General features: G+C 49.1%; 1 protein-coding gene across 1 annotated transcript; it reads left to right on the forward strand.

Annotated features, from left to right (window-relative positions):
- The first annotated feature begins 84 nt into the window (after window positions 1–84).
- SOWAHD (sosondowah ankyrin repeat domain family member D) lies at window positions 85–986 on the forward strand. Its single transcript, XM_018571909.1, has one exon. The coding sequence runs from the start codon at window positions 98–100 to the stop codon at window positions 944–946; it is 849 nt and encodes a 282-aa protein (XP_018427411.1). The 5' UTR covers window positions 85–97; the 3' UTR covers window positions 947–986.
- The last annotated feature ends 19,643 nt before the right edge of the window (window positions 987–20,629 follow it).

The raw sequence follows: 20,629 nt of genomic DNA on the forward strand, positions 1-20,629 counted from the left end.
TCTGATGAGCTTGGACACAGCGATGGAAGAAGAGCTTTCACATTGGCAGGACATTAATAAACTTGCAGGGCCGATTAATCAGCCACAAAACAATAGCATGAAACAGACGAGTGGCTGTGAACAGCAAGAGCCTGCGATTCCTAAAATGCGAGACACAAGAAGCATGAAGAGGGTGCAAAGTCTAAGCAGGACTCCATCACCTGCTACAATAAGCAAAAGAAAAAGAGGCATAAGAGGGAGTCTGTGGAGCACAACTGGATCCCTGCCGTTTGTGGGAGCTTGGATCTCAGCAGCTACTTTTGATGTTGTCGATGGTGAGGAGCAGCAGCAGCAACTGGACTACGGGGAAAATGGCATAGTACTTGACCCGGTTGAGCATGCCTGGATGCTAATGGTAGCAGAAGGCAACTTTGATGAGCTGCAGGAGTCTTTACAGGAGGATCCTACTTTGCTTTATAAGAGAGATTTTGTGACTGGTTATTCTGTTATTCACTGGATAGCAAAACATGGCCATCATGAGGACCTAATACAACTTATGGATTTTGCCTCAGCCAGTGGCTACATCATAGATGTCAATACCCGTGCCAGCGGGGGATTAACTCCCCTCCATATTGCAGCTCTTCAGGGACATGCCATGGTCATCAAAGTACTGGTGGGTGCGTACAATGCAGATGTCCATATTCGGGACCATAATGGACGGAAAGCTTGGCAGTGTCTAAAGCCTGGTGCTGATAGCAAGCTTCTGATACTCTTGGGGGCTCCTGAAGAAGAGGAAACTGGTGCAATGGCTGCAAGGAATAACAATAATAACAGTCATGTAAACATACTTCGAAATATTGTGCCATGGGACAGTGATGAAACTGATTCTACTGCTAAAATGACAATGGCTGTAGCACCTATCAGGAACTTTTTTAAAAATGCCTATAGTTTTCTAAAAAAGTGGTAACTATTGGCATGCTGCAACACAATGGCATGAGCAATTTAGAATGAAATGACCTTTGCACTTGATTATGTAACAGCCCATCTTCAGCCAAAATTATTTTTATTTAGCTTTGGATAGAATAAAATGGGTTAGAGCCTGTCCGGGGGGGAAGAGTTTCCTACACTGTAGGTTTACATGCCATGAGTCATTTCAATAAATGACATTGGCACATTGACGGATATGGTGGGTTGAACACTGAATGTAGTTTTTTTGGTGTAATTATTTTTTCTGTTAATTATGACCGAATGTGCTCTACAGGTACTTGGATGGTGAGCACCTAATAATATATTTTGTGTTCTGAATAGGGACACCAATGACAATAAAAACCTAAATGGTTGTAATAATTTCCCTTCTAATCAAAAGAAAAAAAATGTTTTGGCTAGAGGTGGGCTTTAAGTAATATGATAAAAACAAGTGAGCAATGAGAATTATTTTGGAGTATAGCATTTAGTACAAAGTCTTATGAGAAGAGCTTTAGAAACAGAACCTTTAATGCAAAGGGTATGGCAGCTTAAAATTAGTTTTTGTTAGGAGAAAGCACATTGTACCCAAAAAAACATTATAAACAGTTTTTGATATAGTAAATGAGATGAAGGTGGAACATGCACCTCCATGTACATGCACCTCCATACATAAGGACTGAAGGCATGTTGATTTAATTTAACAGCAGTGAGGTTTGTAACATGGGTTATATTATATTTACTACTTGGAAAAAATAGATATTTTCTAAGAATATCCCCTAGGACTCCAGCTATGCCTTACAATAGGCTTTTGGGCAGGAACAAAAGTCATTATTGGAAACTTGTTATGGCAATCCAACCGGATGTTACTTTCAGTCTTTTTTCAGCTGTGATAAAAACTCACAGAAGAAGAAGCTATAGGTACATAGATCTTTTACATAGGATTCCATTCATGAAAGATGTTAAAGGAGAACTATGGGGTCAGGGCTTTTCCCCATAGTTCTCCTAAGGGTAACGGGAGGACACAAACTATCGTCCTCCCGTCACCCTAAGCTCAGTATACCGCGAGCCATAGCTCGCGGTATATTGAGACGCCGCAGCCGGGATGGATCCCGACATTACTGTCGAGATCCGCCCAGCTGCGGGTTTGACAGCTGGCTCTGCCTATCTAGAGACAGAGACAGCTGTGCCCGCCCCCGTCCGTTCTGCCAGTCAGCGCTGGAGGATCGGACAGGGGAGGGGGGAATCCCTGCAGGGAGCCGTGAGTGACAGTCACGGCTCTCTGCAGGGATAGATCGAGAAGTGAGCGAGCGACGGTATGTGTTCGCTCACTTTCCGATCTATTGAGCCGACCTGTGACAGTTTCATTGTCACAGGTCGTCAAGAACTATGAGGCTGAGTGATTTTCACTCGCCTCATAGTTCTCCTTTAAAGCTGCTCAAGAGAACCATAGATATTAGATGCCATATATTTCCAATGCCCACAGGGTCGAATAACCATTGTGCTCTTTGCAGGTACTGCAAAACTTCGATAGAGATATGCATGACTCACTAAGGCAGAGCCATGAGGGAATTTGTACTTTCAGCACAGCTGGAGAGCAAGGTTGCCTATAACTGCCTTGGACTAAAATGGATATGCTTCGGCCACCACAGTTAAGGGGTGTGGAGGAACACTACTGGCTTGGTTAGGAATTTTCAGATAGTGACCTAACATGCTGATGTCTACTGGCTTCTTAAAGCAACTTGGTTGATAGAGAGATAAAAAGAAAGTATAAAAAAACCCAGCCTTAAAAAAAAAAAAAAAAAAAAAAGACTTATACTTACCTGGCTTGCTGCCCTTCACACTGTTGCAGAACTACGGTGGTCAAAAAATATTTTGTATCTGACACACTGCCAAGTGTGTCAGATGCCTGGTCCCTATGACACACTCTGGTTCCATCCATCGGCCCCTATATCACTGATGTGCCACGGCACGCAGATGGGAACCAAGCATCCTATAATACTGGAAGTGCTCAATGCTGAAGATTCTTCTGCAAGCTTAGCTCTTCATCAGTGCTGAGGCTGGCAGGTGGCAGGAAGGGTTAGTTATAAGTTGTTTTTTTTACAACCTGGCATTTTTTTTACATTTTTTTATGTAGAGACAGATTTGCTTTAAAGCAAACCCATGCATTGCTCATGCAGGACTAAGCAATAGGTCTGCTGTATTGCCTCTGTCCCCAACAGTTCATACTCACATGTCTTTTGCTCAGATAAAGTGGGGTATGTGACTCACTTCCCTTCCTCTCATGAGACAGCCCTGGTGCTTAGTAATTGGTCTGCACTTAAGGTTGAGGAGACATGGAGCTTACATAGGGCTTCCTCTACTCAATATTTCCATAGGAGGAGGAGCGAAAGGACAGTATGAATTACTGGGGACGTGGCAATAAAGTAAACCCTTTGCTTGGCCCTGGTTGGGCTTTTCCGGTTTGCATTTATTGCACATGCACACTTGTTCCTTCTGTCCAGGCATCTGGCATGTATGGGTGCCTTGTTTCTCACAGCTGGATTTGCACTTTTTTTTGTGTTAAAAAGTTAAATAAAAGCCAAAATGAGTTCAGATGACACGGTCAACCTCAGACTAAGGTACTCACATGATCTCTGTGAAAATAATAGATTATTCTCAGGTCCTATCAGAGAAAAATAATTCCTAACTTGCCCCACCACCACGGTGTGTAGGACACTCTCCGGTGCCTATACTTACCCCTGACTTTCAGATGCCTGGCACTGCCTCCCTAAGTCAATCACATTAAATGGTACAACCTGCCAACTGGCCACTCTATCCCAAGCTCTGCCTTTCAGCTGAGGCAGGGGTTGGGTATCATGCTTCGGTACCAGGGCTTTAAGAGAGCTGATGGCGATCGGAGAGGCAGGGCAAGAGCAGTACAGGTATAGACTCAAGGGGGTGCCAAAGACAGGGTGGCAAGGGGGTTTGGGTCGATTGGTTTACTTTATGGCCTCATTCACACACAGCGCAAGAGCAAAATTGTATATTGCGTCTATGCGAGTATATACGAGCATATGTGCGTATATGCGTGCACTATTTGCATTCCCAGAATGCATCATTCCTAATAGAAATTTTAATGAACTATACGCACATACGCTCGTAAAATACGCAGAAATACGCTGCCCGGGCGCATCTCGGTTCCATTCTGTTTTTACGCTACGCAACTATACGGCTAGAATACGGTAGTGTGAATGAGGCCTAAAGGACCTCTGTCATAACCAATACAATATTCTGAAAAGGGTATTAATTAAATACATGATAGTACTTGTTATATACATTTCTTTTATTTTTCTCTACATTTACATGAGAGACCAAGCTCTCTAGCAAAAATGACACAATCAGGGGGAAATGCCTCACCAAGAACAGACTGCACTGCACATCACTCAATTCATTGGAAATCATTAGATGCGTATATATGGGTTTACAAAACCACCTTAAACACATCTAAACACATCTAGTCGCAGATAGTGTGATTGTAGCCTTAGGGTGCTTCAGCAGTTCCAGCAACAGCTTTTTTTTTTCTTTTAAAGATTATTTAAAACAAAACAAGGTAATTGTTGTAACTTTTCTACAGACATCTTGGTCAACATGTAACTGCAGGAAAAATGTAAATGAATGCATATGGAATAAAAGAAAGAATGAAAATACTGAATACTATGATTACAACTATCATCCCACATACAGGATACAATTGTCAGAATACAATTTTTAGCATGATTGCCGTTCTCCAAAGCTGACGCATTATAATAATGCCGTATTTAAAGCTGACCTTGCACTGGCAGTCTTTTCTTGTTCAGCCCTGCAGGATGGAGGAATACCCCCCCTACCAGGCTATTGCATTCTGACAGCTAGAACCACCAGCTGTCAGAATACCTGAACACTGATTGCAGCTCACTGGCTGTAGTCACTATTCGGCCAACAATTTTTGGCCAAGATCTACCAACAAGAGTCAATTGAAAAATCGGCTTTAGTCAAACAGTGGTGCCGACAGGGTCACCCACAGATTAAGTAAGCAGTATACGGCCTACTTAAATCTGCACTTTTAATACAGACTGTGATTTAGTATGTGAAATGCTGCCTTTCACCAAAACACAAAGTAAGATATAGATAAATATGAACAAATATACAATAAAATGCAGCATTTAGTTTCCTAAATATTGTTATGTGACTCCATGTATAACTATACTGTATAATACATAAGACTTTGTTATGGTTTATGAACCAGTCATTTTTTTGTTTTCATGCACAGAAAACGTTTACATGAAATTTTATTATTTTCCTAAATAAGAAATATATATATATACAAACCTAATACCGTGTTTTTTAATTTATCTTTAACTGTCTTTACAGATGACAAATGAGTGATAGCTGTCCAAAGTGATTTGATAAGATCAGTCTCTGATAGTTAGAGATATGTAAAATGCCCATCATCCATCCATCCATCATCTTTTAAACCTGCAATTAATGGCAATGGTTAGTATTTTCCAAATCAATCCCCAGTGACCTCTAACTATAACTATTAGACAAGACAGTAGTCTAAAGAAAAGAGTGACTGAGTCCAATGATTGGCTCAGATTGCTGTCTTGAAAGATCTTTCCTAGACAAGCATGGCCAGAAAAGCTGAAATTATTTGCTCATTTTTCATCATCTATTTTTACATTTTAAGATAATCAAATGATTGCGCTTAATCTGAGTGTCATTTCCTACATCTGGAAGATAATGCTGATATCTTCTAGGACCATCTCAGCTGCATTGTATATACAATCTTTCCGGAAGATAAGATTGTTAGTGTTTGAAGAAGAGCATTTGCAAATTTGGCAAACACTGCCGTCACAGGACACGTTTCCCAGATCTCTACAGAGAATCACAGGCAGGCCCAGACTGACAGTACTCCAACCCCCAGTAGGGGAGGTAGTAGTTATGAGCTGTTGGGAGCTAGTTACACATACACAGTATTGGGCCTCTTTCAGTACAGGACTGATCAGATGTGACATTAAGTGACTCTCATTCAAATGGTTCCCAGCAGACGTGAGCTTTCAGTTGTCCATAAGAACCAGATCCAGGTCCCATCTTAAGCTGGCCATACACCTATAGATTAGTTTAAGATTTTCTATGGTCAGATGGAAAACGTGCAACAGGTTGCGCCATCTACGCTAAACTGTGTGGGTGGAGGAAGCTCCCACTGGGCCAAGCTTCAGTATCTTGCTAGTCGGCCCCCTTGGCTGTCAAAATACCTGAACAATCTGATTGGATGCATGCATTGTTCAGGTATTTTGACAGCCAGCAGGGCCGACTAGCAAGATACTGAAGCTTGGCCCAGTGGGAGATTCCTCCATCCACACAGCTTAGCGTAGATGGAGGAATCTGTTGCACTTTTTCTATCTGACCATCGAAAATCTGCAGATAATCTAGAGGTGTATGGCCAGCTTATGGCTCTGAGATCAATTACACTTTATATGATGTAACTATCTTCTTCTAGATGTCTGATTCATCAGGAACGACCAACCAAACTGATAAACAGAATACAAGTTCAACCTGCAATGTGCCTTCTCCAACTAGATGGATGACAGGTACACTTTATCTGTAAAAGTACATCAGTGTGTCTGTGTTGGCTCTTGCATACAATGAAATATCGTCTTTCTGTCACAGCTGCGATGTGACTTGTATGAAGCAGTCATAATTTAGGCTTATGGAAAGGGTGTAGTAGTCTGCAGAAGAGTCTGTTTATCATGTAAAACAGCAGTTCCTCTGATTCTAGGGTGTTGGCACATCCTGACCAGGAAATAATGAAGACTTCCTTGTTTATTTCAATTTCACTAAAACGTGCTACTGAAAATATTTTGCTTTGAGGTTTAGATAAGAAATGCACAAGCTGAATATGTACTGGAAGGGATGGGTCCTATAATATAAAGAATGATGATGTGGAGTCGACCTCCAGCTTAGACACAACTTGTCAGACAGGAGTTGTATAGTAACAGGAAGTGTCTACCTTGTAACGTCTTAGAAAGTTTCTGTTCCCCACGTACACAAGTATTTACTATAAATATTGCAGTGTCTAGATGTGCAAAGCGGATCTCCACCTATCCACATAGACCCAAGGCTGGAACTGCTGCCAAAGGTGCATGTACCAAATACTCAGGTGTAATTCATGTCAGCTAGGGATGCACTGGTACCGGTTTTACGGTATCAAGTACAAGTGGCGATATATTTTTTTTTGACAGTACTCACCGAACCTGAAAATCCCATTAAGGAAGCCAGGTGGCGTATAATGACTCACTGCCCGGCTTCCTGATCAGCCAGGTGGCGTGTAACGACTTGCCACCCGACTTCCTGATTTTTCCCCAGTCATCTTCCAGGACAGCCAATGAGATAAGGTTCCGCCTGCCTGCAACAGGAAACACATCAACCACATTAAATAAAAAGACCCCTCCTTCCATCCCAATTCAGTTTTTTTGTGTTTCCTCCGGCTACACAGGGAAATCGTAATGTTTGTTTTTTTTAGGGCTCATTTTCTATGTGCCTCAGGGCAGAGCCTAACCCTGATATGCGTTGGGACCTACTCCAGGCTTTCCCTGCTGCAGTGCATACAGGGATCCCTTATCGGACCCCCATCCGAGAATAGGCCAAGGTTCCCCTCCGTCATTTAGGGAGGGCAACCATCCTCCTGTACGTGTGTGGCTCCAGATGGGGACCCCCCAGGTGTGCAGTAGTGGCACATGTGTTATTCTGAGCGGCGACTGGTGTACCCCTTTGTTGGGCTTGGTATGGGCGCCTTCTGAATTTCAGATGGGGGAAGGTGCTGGCACTTACCCGGAGGGCTCTCCTCAGGTGTGTACTGAGCAGGGAGCGATGCGGAAGTACATCGAGCCTGGAACGCCGTTGCCGCCTTCTGCACAGAGCCGGGCGCGTCATCGAGCGGGCCATATGTTTCGGTGATGCGCTTCCGGTGCGCCATTTCCGGGTTCCGGAACACCAGCCTCGCGCCGTGAAGCGCATAAAGGCCGCGGGTGATGGAGATAGCGTGTATGTGAGGACTGGGACACCTCGCATAACGAACGCCGCTGTTACGTACCTTCTGGGAGACCGGATGTGAGAGGAGGCTTCCCTTGCACCTTGTTTCCTGGGAGACTCTGAGGATGGAAACAGAGCCCAGCGGGACAACAAGTGGCAGGAGTGCCAGTGGTGTTGAGCACCGTGCAAGCCGTAATCCAATGGGCAATCCGAGGTCAGGTTCCAAGCAGGCAATTCCAGTACAAAAGGGGTCAGGCAGAAGAATGGTCAAATAACAGTTCCGAGGTCAAGACAGGCAGAATTCAAGGTTAATCGAGGAAGTCCGGTTCACAAGGATCAAGCAAGATATCAACAAACAAGGATTAGCTGACAATAAACCAGCAACATGGTGGTACTGCTGCTGGGTTTATATAGGGCCAGTGATGTCATTTCCTGTGCGCCATCATGGCAGATTTTCATACTGACGGATTACTGTTCCTGCGCATGCGCCGGATGGCGCATCTTCTTCCGCGCAGGTTACTGTTTCTGCGCATCTTCTTCCGCGCAGGTTACTGTTTTTTGCGCATGCGCGGAATGGCACGCTCCCGAGCAGCGCGGGCACGCGCAGGCCGCACATGCGCAGATGGCGGGGATCCATTACAGAGCTCCCCACGAAGGGGCAGCCTCCGGATGCCGACCTGGGCCGAACGGGAGGAAGCCCCCCGGAGAAAGCGGCGGAGGAGGTCCAGGGCATGGAGATGAGATTCAGGCTCCCACGAATTCTCCTCCGGGAGAGGACCGGGAAGGGGCCGATGAATCTAGGTGCCAGCTTCTTGGACGGGCAGGCCAGCCTTAGATTGAGGGTGGACAACCATACCTCATCGCCAGGGTGGAGATCCAGGTCCCCCCTTCTCTTCCGATCGAAGGAATCCTTTTAATCTCGCTGAGCCTTTGCCATAGTCTCCTTCAGTAGCTCGAGATTTTTATGCAGAGTTTCCACCCTATTCCAGACCTCCGGGACTGAAGAGCCTACAGGCAAGACAGGGTCAAAGGAAGGATGATACCCCAGGCAGGCATAAAAGGGCGACTGACCAGTGGATGCATGGATGGCATTATTGTAGGCAAACTCAGCGCAGGGAAGGAGAGATGCCCAATCGTCTTGTACAAAAGAGGTGAAACAACGTAGATACTGTTCCAGCGTCTGATTGGTACGCTCAGTCTGGCCATTTGTTTGGGGGTGATATGCCGATGAGTAGCGGGTCTCGATTCCCAATGCCAGGCATAACTCCCTCCAGAATTTGGAGGTGAATTGGACCCCACGGTCAGACACAATACTGTTGGGGACTCCATGCAGGCGGACAATCTCTTTGATAAAGGTCCGGGCAGTTTCCGGGGCAGAAGGTGTGCCGACTAATGGAACAAAGTGGGCCATCTTCGTAAGGCGATCCACGACCACAAAGATGCAGGAGAACCCGTCAGAGGGTAGCAGTTCGACAATGAAGTCCACGGCGATCAACTCCCAGGGGCGAGAGGGAACAGGTAAAGGGCGTGGGAGCCCCCGGACTTCTTTTTTTCCGTCTTGCTTCTGTTACACACCCGGCAAGAGCTGATGTATGCCTGACAGTCTGCCTTCTGGGTAGGCCACCAGAAGGAGCATTTGAGTAGATCCACAGTCTTGGTTACTCCGAAATGGCCCGACAGGAGACTGTCATGGCAGATCCTGAACACGGCGGTTCGCATCGGGGAGGAACGAAGATGGCATGCCCAGGGTAAAAGAGACCATCTTCCTCCTTGAGTGGTTTCCCTGAGGGTAACTGCTCCGAGATAGAGGCTGCTCTAATCCCGGATAACACCTCCCCCGTGAGCATGAGGAATTTGTGGGCCGGAAGGACCGTATCCACTGTTGGTGGGTGGTCGACTGTGGGGAACATTCGAGACAGGGCATCCGATTTGCCATTCTTGGATCCCGGCCTGTAGGTGATGTGCATGTTGAACAGAGTGAAGAAGAGGGCCCATCTGGCCTGTTGGGGTCTCAGGCGTTTTGTTGTGCGTAAGTATTCTAGATTTCGATGATCCGTGTAGACAAGGATGGGATGCATTGCACCCTCCAACAGGTAGCGCCATTCCTCCAGTGCCAGTTTGATGGCAAGTAGCTCCCTGTCCCCCACATCATAGTTACGTTCAGCCGGGGTCATTTTCCTTGAGAAGAAGGCGACAGGATGGAGCAATGCCGTGCTTCCGTGGCGTTGAGAGAGGACGGCCCCCACCGCATTTTCAGAGGCATCCACCTCCAACACATATGGCAGGATTGGATCAGGGTGACGAAGAACCGGGGCGGCTGTGAAGACCGCCTTTAATAGGTCAAAAGCTGCTTGAGCAGCGGGGGACCACCGGAAACGGGAAGCTTGTTTGGTGAGTTGAGTGATGGGTGAGATGATGGAGGAGAAGCCCTTGATAAAGCGTCTATAGAAGTTGGCAAACCCCACGAAACGTTGCACGCCTTTTCTGTCAGAGGGTACCGGCCAATCCAAAACGGCTGTCACCTTACGTGGGTCCATGGCAATGCCCGAGGTGGAAATAATAAGTCCCAGGAACTGAATGGTGTCTGTCTCGAAGACGCATTTTTCAGCTTTCACATACAGTTTGTGTGTTCGAAGACGAGACAGTACTTTGTGCATATGGATGCGATGGGCTTCTAGGGTCGGAGAAAAAATGAGAATATCATCCAGATAGACAATCATAAAGTGGTCTAAATAGTCTCTGAAGATGTCGTTCACAAAGTGTTGGAACGTTGCGGGGGCATTGCACAAACCAAAAGGCATCACTAAGTATTCGAAATGACCGAACCTGGTACGAAAAGCGGTCATCCATTCATCGCCGCTGCGGATCAGTACCAGGTTGTAGGCTCCCCGAAGATCAAGTTTGGAGAAGACTTTGGCAGATCGGAATCTTTGAAAGAGTTCGGGAACTAGAGGCAGAGGGTACCGATTCTTTATCGTGATTTTGTTCAGATCCCGGTAATCAATACATGGTCTGAGAGATCGGTCTTTGTTCTCAACAAAAAAGATTCCTGCTCCAGCAGGTGAGGTGGAAGGTCGTATAAATCCCTTTCGCTGGTTGTCCTCTAGATATTGTCGGAGGATCTCCAATTCCGGCTCTGAGAGAGGATAGATACGGCCAAACGGAATAGCAGAACCCGGAAGCAGTTCAATTGGACAATCGTAGGGCCGGTGTGGAGGTAAAACCTCCGCTCCTTTTTTGTCAAAGACATCTAGGAAGTCACAATAGGCCTCCGGGATGAGTGGGGTAATTTCGGTGACTTGGGGTTGCAATGTCAAACAAGCCCCTTGAGGGAAGCAATGCTGAAGACAGTAGCTAGAGCCAAAAGAGAGCGTCCCAGCCGACCAGTTAATTGACGGTTCATGTCTTTGCAACCAAGATAGTCCCAAGATGACTGGGAATATGGGGGATGAAATGACGTCCAGTCGAAGGTATTCCAGATGACCCGAGTCTGTGATGGTCTGAAGAAGGGTGGTCTCATGTATGATGGGGCCAGAGGTTGGCGTGGAGCCATCGGCCAGATGGATGATGAGTGGACGTGTCTTGATGCGTAGGGGTATTCCGTGATTCCGGACGAATTGCTGATCGACAAAACAGCTACAGGCACCAGAGTCAATTATGGCTGGGACCTGGATTGTCCCTCCCGGTATCTGCAGAGAAATTTGAAGAGTGAGGTGAGAAATCGAGTTGTCATACGTGGGTACACTACTGGAGGTTTTCAACTTACTGGGCCTGATGGGACATCCTTGTAAGAAGTGGCCAGACCCACCACAGTAGAGGCATAAGTCATTTAGTCTGCGCCGTTGTCGCTCTTCCGGGGTGAGTGGTGCCCGAACCAACCCAAGCTGCATCGGTTCAGCCTCCTGGGTGGGGGGTGAAGTATGATACTCTGACATACGGACCTGCGGTGCCAAGGGGACACGGGAAGGCAACCATTGAGGACGTGACATCCCGGCTCTCTCCTTGCGTCTTTCCCGGATCCTGCGGTCCAGCTGGATGGCCAGTTGTACAGTTGGTTCCAAGGTTGCGGGGAGCCCGGCCCTTGCAAGTTCATCTTTAAGGGTCTCGGACAACCCCAAACGGAACTGGTGACGCAAGGCGGAGTCGTTCCAGGTGGTGTCAGCAGCCCATTTACGGAACTCTGCCACATAGTCCTCCACGGGTCTTTTGCCTTGCTGGAGGGAGGACAAAACAGTCTCTGCAGTGGAAGTACGTTGCGGGTCATCATATAAAGTCGCCATTGCCTCAAAGAAAGAGGAAAGGGAGAGGAGGACAGGGCTGTCCACGTCGAGCAATTGATGGCTTGTGGTTCTCCGGACAGCAAGGAGATGACAAATCCCACCTTGGTGGTTTCAGAGGTGAAAGTCCTTGGTTGCAAAACAAAGTAGAGTCAACAGGCATTCCTGAAAGCTCTGAATCTGAGGCGGTCCCCTGTGAAGCGCTCCGGCGTGGGAACCCGAGGCTCTGGGGCTGGCGGAGAAGCTGCTCCTTCCTGCATTTGCTGTTCCGGGACCACTGGCGGGTCTAGGACGGAGGCATTGGCCATCGCGGTCATCCGACCCTCGAGTTGGAAGTATCCCTCCTGTACCTCTGATAGGGCCTGAGTCACAGAGGCCATCTCTTGGCGCAGGGACTCGAAGGCGGAATCACTCCTCTCGGTCTCCGACAGGGCTGGTTTATTCTGTTACGTACCTTCTGGGAGACCGGATGTGAGAGGAGGCTTCCCTTGCACCTTGTTTCCTGGGAGACTCTGAGGATGGGAACAGAGCCCAGCGGGACAACAAGTGGCAGGAGTGCCAGTGGTGTTGAGCACCGTGCAAGCCGTAATCCAATGGGCAATCCGAGGTCAGGTTCCAAGCAGGCAATTCCAGTACAAAAGGGGTCAGGCAGAAGAATGGTCAAATAACAGTTCAGAGGTCAAGGCAGGCAGAATTCAAGGTTAATCGAGGAAGTCCGGGTCACAAGCATCAAGCAAGATATCAACAAACTGGAACAAGGATTAGCTGACAATAAACCAGCAACATGGTGGTACTGCTGCTGGGTTTATATAGGGCCAGTGATGTCATTTCCTGTGCGCCATCATGGCAGATTTTCATGCTGACGGATTACTGCTTCTGCACATGCGCAGGATGGCGCATCTTCTTCCGCGCAGGTCACTGTTTCTGCGCATGCGCGGAATGGCGCGCTCCCGAGCGGCGCGGGACCGTGCAGGCCGCACATGCGCAGATGGCGGGGCTCCATTACAGCCGCTCAGCCACGACTACTGCAGCTGCACACCTTCTAAACTGACCGGGACCACATACGGCCGGTGGGGACGTCAGGAGCGGGCCAATAGCATGGTTGGCAGTGAGCGATAATGCCCACTAAGGCCGGACCGGGTGCTGCCTCCCCAGATCTGGGAGAGCATGGCACTGGCGCTAAGGTAGGCACGTTTTTTCTATACAAATTCTCCCCTATCCTTACCCCACTTGTATTGGGGGCCTATAGCACAGGACAAGATGGGGTGTGCTGTTTTGATAAACATTGCTTGCATGTTGGGTGGAGTACTGGCTGACGGCATCCTTCTTGTCTTATGCAGGTCAAGGCCAAGGAGGATAAGCCCCTTGCTGAAGCTAGCGGCTCTTGCCCAAAAGGGAAGAAGTGTGCCTCTTGCAATGCCAAAATGTCACCTTCATGGTCATAACCCTTATGCAAAGGTTGTTTAGAGTGGTTGCCAAGGAATCGGCAGGGATGTTCAAGGGTCTGATAGATTCTATGAGAGATGAAATGGTTACTACTTTTCAATCTTTCAGGTCTGTGTTACAGAGCCCAGTGGGTACACTAGTGGACACTAGTCTACCCGGAACATCGGGGAAGGTAGTTCGATGGGCTACGCAAAAAGCTGCGTGAGCAAGCAAGCGCCCAGTGAATCCTCTGGCTCTCAGGTGGAGTCAGAGGATCAGGAAGTCGGAGGGGGAATTACATAGCAGCAGAGCTACGAAATTCCTATTCCCTTCTTTTGAGACAAGTGAGCTGTTAAAAGCCATATGGGATACTTTAGGTATTAAGGAAGAGTCCGCTGAACTCTCAGTTCATGATAAACTTTACAAAGGACTCCAGACTAAGAAAGGGCGTACCTTCCCGGGTCCCAAATCACTTTCGGACCTGATCCAAGAGGAGTGGAAGCACCCAGAGAAAAGAATGTTTTTCTCAGGAGGGCACAAGCGCAGGTTCCCATTTGCAGAGGAGGATTCAGGCCTGTGGGAAAAATGCCTGAAAATAGATGCTTCCTTATCTAAGGTCTCTAAAAAGACTGATTTATCGTTTGAGGATATGGGAGCATTGAAGGACCCAATGGACAGGAAAGCCGAGGCTTTGCTCAGAAAGGGATGGGAATCCGCGAGTGCTGGATTTAAACCAGGGCTGGCCATTACTTGCGTGGTCAGGACTTTAGGTGTGTGGCTGAATCAGCTGCAAGTACACCTGCAGCTTTTTCCATTGCGGATCCGTACTGCACCATCATGGTAGATAAAATTATTTTGCGGCCAGACCCGACTTTTTTGCCGAAGGTGGTGTCCACTTTCCACAGGACTCAGGAAGTGGTCATCCCTTCGTTTGCAACTAACCCTACCTCTGCTAGAGAAAAGGAATGGCAAGGTATTGACGTACGAAGGTGCGTCCTGGAGTACCTTAGGGTCACGAAACCTTGGAGACAGTCGACCCGCCTCTTTGTAGTATTGGGGGGTCCCACTAGGGGGAACAGGGCCACTAAAAGCACAATAGCTAGGTGGATTAAAATGGCCATAACTGAGAATTACAAGGCACAGGGCTTGGTATTAACAGGTCCGCTCATGGGACACTCGACTAGAGCATGGGCTACTTCATGGGCAGAGCGAGCAGGGGCTACTCCAGACCAGATCTGCAGAGCAGCCACATGGTCCAGTTTTCAGACCTTCGTCAGGCATTACAGGCTGGACCTTATGACTCAACAAGACCAGGCATTTGGCAGGAAGGTCCTGCAAGCTGTGGTCCCATGACTGGGGAAAATGACTGGGGAAAACATGAGTTGATTACCTGATAACTCTGTTTCCAGGAATCTTCCAGGTCAGCAGATTCCCGCCCTTGGTTGGTATCCAGGGGACATCCGTGGTTGGATGACAGATGGGATACTTTGGTACATTTGGTAGCCTTCTGTCCTAGAGGATACTGAATTGGGATGGAAGGAGGGGTCTTTTTATTTAATGTGGTTGATGTGTTTCCTCTTGCAGGCAGGCGGAGCCTTATCTCATTGGCTGTCCTGGAAGATTCCTGGAAATAGAGTTATCAGGTAATCAACTCATGTTATCCGGCTCCATCGTCACCAGGTGACGAGGAAGCATGGAGCTGGCTTTCTGGCCAATCAGGAAGCCGGGGGGGGTAATGACTCGCCGCCCGGCTTCCTGTTCGGTTGGGAAGCTAGCCAATCAGGAAGCCGGGCAGTGAGCGGATCCGTACTGCACCATCATGGTAGATAAAATTATTTTGCGGCCAGACCCGACTTTTTTGCCGAAGGTGGTGTCCACTTTCCACAGGACTCAGGAAGTGGTCATCCCTTCGTTTGCAACTAACCCTACCTCTGCTAGAGAAAAGGAATGGCAAGGTATTGACGTACGAAGGTGCGTCCTGGAGTACCTTAGGGTCACGAAACCTTGGAGACAGTCGACCCGCCTCTTTGTAGTATTGGGGGGTCCCACTAGGGGGAACAGGGCCACTAAAAGCACAATAGCTAGGTGGATTAAAATGGCCATAACTGAGAATTACAAGGCACAGGGCTTGGTATTAACAGGTCCGCTCATGGGACACTCGACTAGAGCATGGGCTACTTCATGGGCAGAGCGAGCAGGGGCTACTCCAGACCAGATCTGCAGAGCAGCCACATGGTCCAGTTTTCAGACCTTCGTCAGGCATTACAGGCTGGACCTTATGACTCAACAAGACCAGGCATTTGGCAGGAAGGTCCTGCAAGCTGTGGTCCCATGACTGGGGAAAATGACTGGGGAAAACATGAGTTGATTACCTGATAACTCTGTTTCCAGGAATCTTCCAGGTCAGCAGATTCCCGCCCTTGGTTGGTATCCAGGGGACATCCGTGGTTGGATGACAGATGGGATACTTTGGTACATTTGGTAGCCTTCTGTCCTAGAGGATACTGAATTGGGATGGAAGGAGGGGTCTTTTTATTTAATGTGGTTGATGTGTTTCCTCTTGCAGGCAGGCGGAGCCTTATCTCATTGGCTGTCCTGGAAGATTCCTGGAAATAGAGTTATCAGGTAATCAACTCATGTTATCCGGCTCCATCGTCACCAGGTGACGAGGAAGCATGGAGCTGGCTTTCTGGCCAATCAGGAAGCCGGGGGGGGTAATGACTCGCCGCCCGGCTTCCTGTTCGGTTGGGAAGCTAGCCAATCAGGAAGCCGGGCAGTGAGTCATTACACGCCAATCCGCTTCCTGATTGGCTGGGAAGCTGGCACCAAGTGACAAGGGAGCATGAAACCAGCATCCCGGTCGCCACTCAGCTTCCTGATACCAGAAGTTCTGGTATGGGGAATAGCAGCTGAGCGAGTACTCGCCATCGGCATCGGTGCATCCCTAATGCCAGCCACTTTGCAGGGATCTATTTTCACTTTGACATTACAAAAGTATATTTTGGTTGTTTGGTGTAAAAAACAATTAAATCCACTGTGATTCCACGTTCTATGCAGTGAAATTGGGGAACTCCCTCCCACAGTAGTGGCATCAGCTGAGAGTATTGATACATTAAAAACTTCTAGATGTCTTCCTCAGTGAACACAATATACAGGGGTATGGGAATCATTAAAAGGTAACTCTATATTAAAAATGAATTATCTTTACGAAATGAATATAGAATATATAATTGTCACACAAGCCATTTCCCAATTTAATGTTATTAAAAATGAACTTTCCTTTTAAAACTGTAGCCAATGTGGGGGGCGTGGCCTGAGCATGGCGGCGAGTGGACGCTAATCCACAGAGCTCCGCGGACCTGGGGTGCCTTTTACAGTTGACCTGCCTACTCCTGACCCTGCTATCCCATGAAGAGGACGGGTAAGAAGTCCAAGACCCCCGTTCCTCCACCAAGCCCGGCTCGGTCCCCGCGGCCTCCGCTTCCTGACGCGGCCCACGGGCGGGCTCTGGAAGCCATCTCTGAGCCGCCCTCTTCACCGGCCTCCTCTTTGTCGGGACAGATGCCCGAGGTGCCCTCTCCATCCCTGGGGCCGAAATCGCCTCACCCATATACTGTAGGCCTGACCGGAGACACAGGGCTCCATGAGCTGCTGGCAGCACTACCGACCAGAGCTGACATGCAGGAGATGATGGCCCAGCTGGTAGCAACGCTCCATACAGACCTGGCGGAGGTGCGCTCAGACATCCAGAAACATGACCACCGCATCTCTGCCCTAGAACTTTCTGACCACTCCTTGGCTGACAGGGTGTCCACCTTGGAAGCCTCTCTATGGCAACAGAAAGCTCACATGCTGCAGCTGCAATTGCGCCAAGAAGACTCTGAGAACCACAACAACTTGCGATTGCGGGGGATCCCTGAGGCTACAGGTGGCCCTGACCTCAAGGCGGCCGTTACGGCTATCTTCAATTCCCTGTTGGGGAAGGCCCCGACTGACCCTATTGAGATCGACCGGGTACACAGGACCCTAGGTCCCAGGGAGGCAGCCAATGCGAGGCCCAGAGACGTTCTATGCAGGATACACTTCTTTGGGATTAAGGAGGAAATTGGCGCCACTGTACGGTCGACTTTGATGGAGCGGATGTGCTCATTCTGCCAGACGTGTGCCCCCAGACTTTATACCGCCGTAGACTCCTGAAGCCCCTGACAGATGTGCTACACTCCAAGGGGATACCTTATCGCTGGGGATATCCCTTCTCGGTCCTGATTGGAAGGGGCGATCCGTTTTTCAGGCTGTTGCACCCCCGCCAGGGGCCTGACCTGGCTGTCTTTCTGGATTGCCCGGATCTGTCCTTGCCGGACTGGCTGGAGGTAACGCCTTCGGAGACCCCCTTGTCCAACAACGCCAGACCCTCTAGGCCTCCACGACGCCGAAGAAGCCGCCCTAGAACGGTCTTGCTGGCGTCTCGAAGAGGACACCCCTCTGACCCGGAGAGTTGAGCGATTTGTGGGCTACCACCTCCCTGGATATAAGCCCTTTGATACCCTCTTAAGATGTTTATTGCCCTCTGATATCTAGGCCTCCCCTGTGAACAGCTATGGCCCTGACTGTGGGACGTTTCAGAGCAGATACCCCTTGCTTTCCTATTGCTTCAAAGGCCTGCTTGATGCTCCTGTGATTCCATCCTAACCCTAGGAGCATCAGTATTACACAGTTATATGTATATTGACAGCTCCTGTGGCCCAGGCCTAAATATGCAGGTATGCTCGTTCTCACCCAGCTCCTCCTGGTGGTTATGCTGGACTGGGCGCAGGCCACTTGAACTATATGTACTCATGGTGCCGGTAAAGCGGGATGAGGGGCCATGTGTTGTTTTTGATTATGTGGGGGCCATACACATTTACATGATTGACTGTGTGTTCCGGGGTATGTAGCTCTCTAAGGTGCCTGTTCTTGGGGATGTTGAGACTATGCGGTGGCCTGATGTGGCGGGGGGAGCCCTACCCCGCTGGTTTTGCTAGGGGGACCCGACTTGTTGTTGTTGTGCGGGTTTGGGGCCTGCCCGCGCCAGACCATGCGCTCGGCTGGGGGATGCGGGAGGAGGGGGTTTTTGTTGCCTGGTTCCTGGGGCCATTTAGGCATGTTGAGGCTCCGTGTGTCCCTCTGGAAATTGAGCCCCTGTCGGGCACAGTTTACATGGCTGGGGGGTCCGTTGGATGCCAGTGGGACAGGGGCACCTCCCTGGAGGTTCTAGTTGATGTGCTCATGTGGAGACGTGTTTACTATGGAAGTTCTCGTTGAGCTGGGGATAGCTTTGGGGTTGGTTGGATTGTTATTGCCCCTTAGCACTCCCAGGTCTGCGTCACTCTACATTGCTGTGTTCAGCCTCTTCCCCCAAGTGTGGGGTGTTTCCTCTCCTTGTTGGAGCTAATCCACGGGAACACCCGTGTCGTGTTTTGTGTTGTATTGGATGGCGATTTGTCAATAAAGGACTTTTTGCTTCAAAACTTTTGGTGTGCTGGTGACAATCCTTTCTAGATCTGCATTGTTCACGGGGCCGTCCGTGGTCACTACAAGCACCCACCTGCTTGGCAGGTTTACTACTATTCCGGTAAGAAGTGCAGCTGGTTCTTGACTACGTGTTTTCTGTTGTGTCCCCACTCGAAGGTCAGGAAGAATCCCACCTTCGAGTGTTCTTTGTCTGTGCTAGATCCCCCCTCCACTCTCCTCCCTGTGTCTCTTTTGCTTTGGTGTCTTCGTCTCGTGTGTGTATCCCCCGTTTTTTCGCCTGGTTGTCCCTGGCCCGGGCTAACCCTGGGTGCAGTGGACTGCGGGTCTGCCGATAGCTAGAGAGGCTGATCATGCCTGAACTGCGTGTCACCTCCTTCAATGTCCGGGGCCTCCGAGTCCCTGAAAAAGGTCGGGCCTACTGGAGGAGCTGTGGCGCTCTAGAACCCAGGTGGCCTTCATACAGGAAACCCATTTCATGGTGGGGCGTATCCCGAAACTGGGGAACCACAGATACACGACCTCTTACCATGCCCCCTCACCTGACTCAAAATCTAGAGGGGTGAGCATGGTGCTGGCCAGATCCCTGTCCTGGACTTACGCTGACCACTATGCTGACCCAGAGGGACGGCTGATGCTGGTCAAGGGGGCGTTACATGGGCGGACGGTGACCTTTGCCGCGATCTATGCCCCCAACTCAGGGCAGTTGGCTTTTTTAGAATCTGTGTGGTCCCGCATGCTGTCCTTTGCTGAGGGGCTATGGGTAATGGGAGGAGATTTTAACCTGGTGCACTACCCCTCCATGGACTCGTCTAGGGAACTATCCCAGATCACGCATTCACAGAGGAGACGCATCAAGCGCTCCATGTATGACTTACAGTTGATTGACCCCTGGCGCATTAATGACCGGACGGGTAGGGATTACACACACTATTTGGCCCCTCATCAATCGTACTCTAGGATTGACTTCTTTCTGGTGCAACATGCGACCCTCCCCCTTGTTACAGAGGTCTCAATTGGTACATCGACCTTGTCGGACCACTCTCCCATTCATATAAGCCTGACTGTTGGGGGTGAGCATAGACCTCCGCTCTCCTGGCGCCTTAATGAATCCCTGCTGCAGGACCCTGCCATTGCCCAAGAGGTCCAATCGGACCTGACCTGCTACTTCCGGGAAAATAGATCCCCCAGACAAGATCCCCTGACTTTGTGGGAAGCACACAAATGTGTGATCAGGGGTACCCTTATCAAACTGGGAGCCAGACGCAAGCGTGCACGACAGCAGAGAGTTGATACCCTATATGCCCAACTTAGAGACCTAGAACTGCGCCACAAGGCAGCGTTAGATACTGACACGTTGGCATCCCTGGTGAGAACGAGAGCCGAACTTCATGAGCTCCTGATGGACAGAGTGAAGGCCCAAT

Source organism: Nanorana parkeri, unplaced genomic scaffold (assembly GCF_000935625.1).
Source record: "Nanorana parkeri isolate BGI_ZX_2015 unplaced genomic scaffold, ASM93562v1 scaffold1862, whole genome shotgun sequence".
Lineage (NCBI taxonomy): Eukaryota > Metazoa > Chordata > Amphibia > Anura > Dicroglossidae > Nanorana > Nanorana parkeri.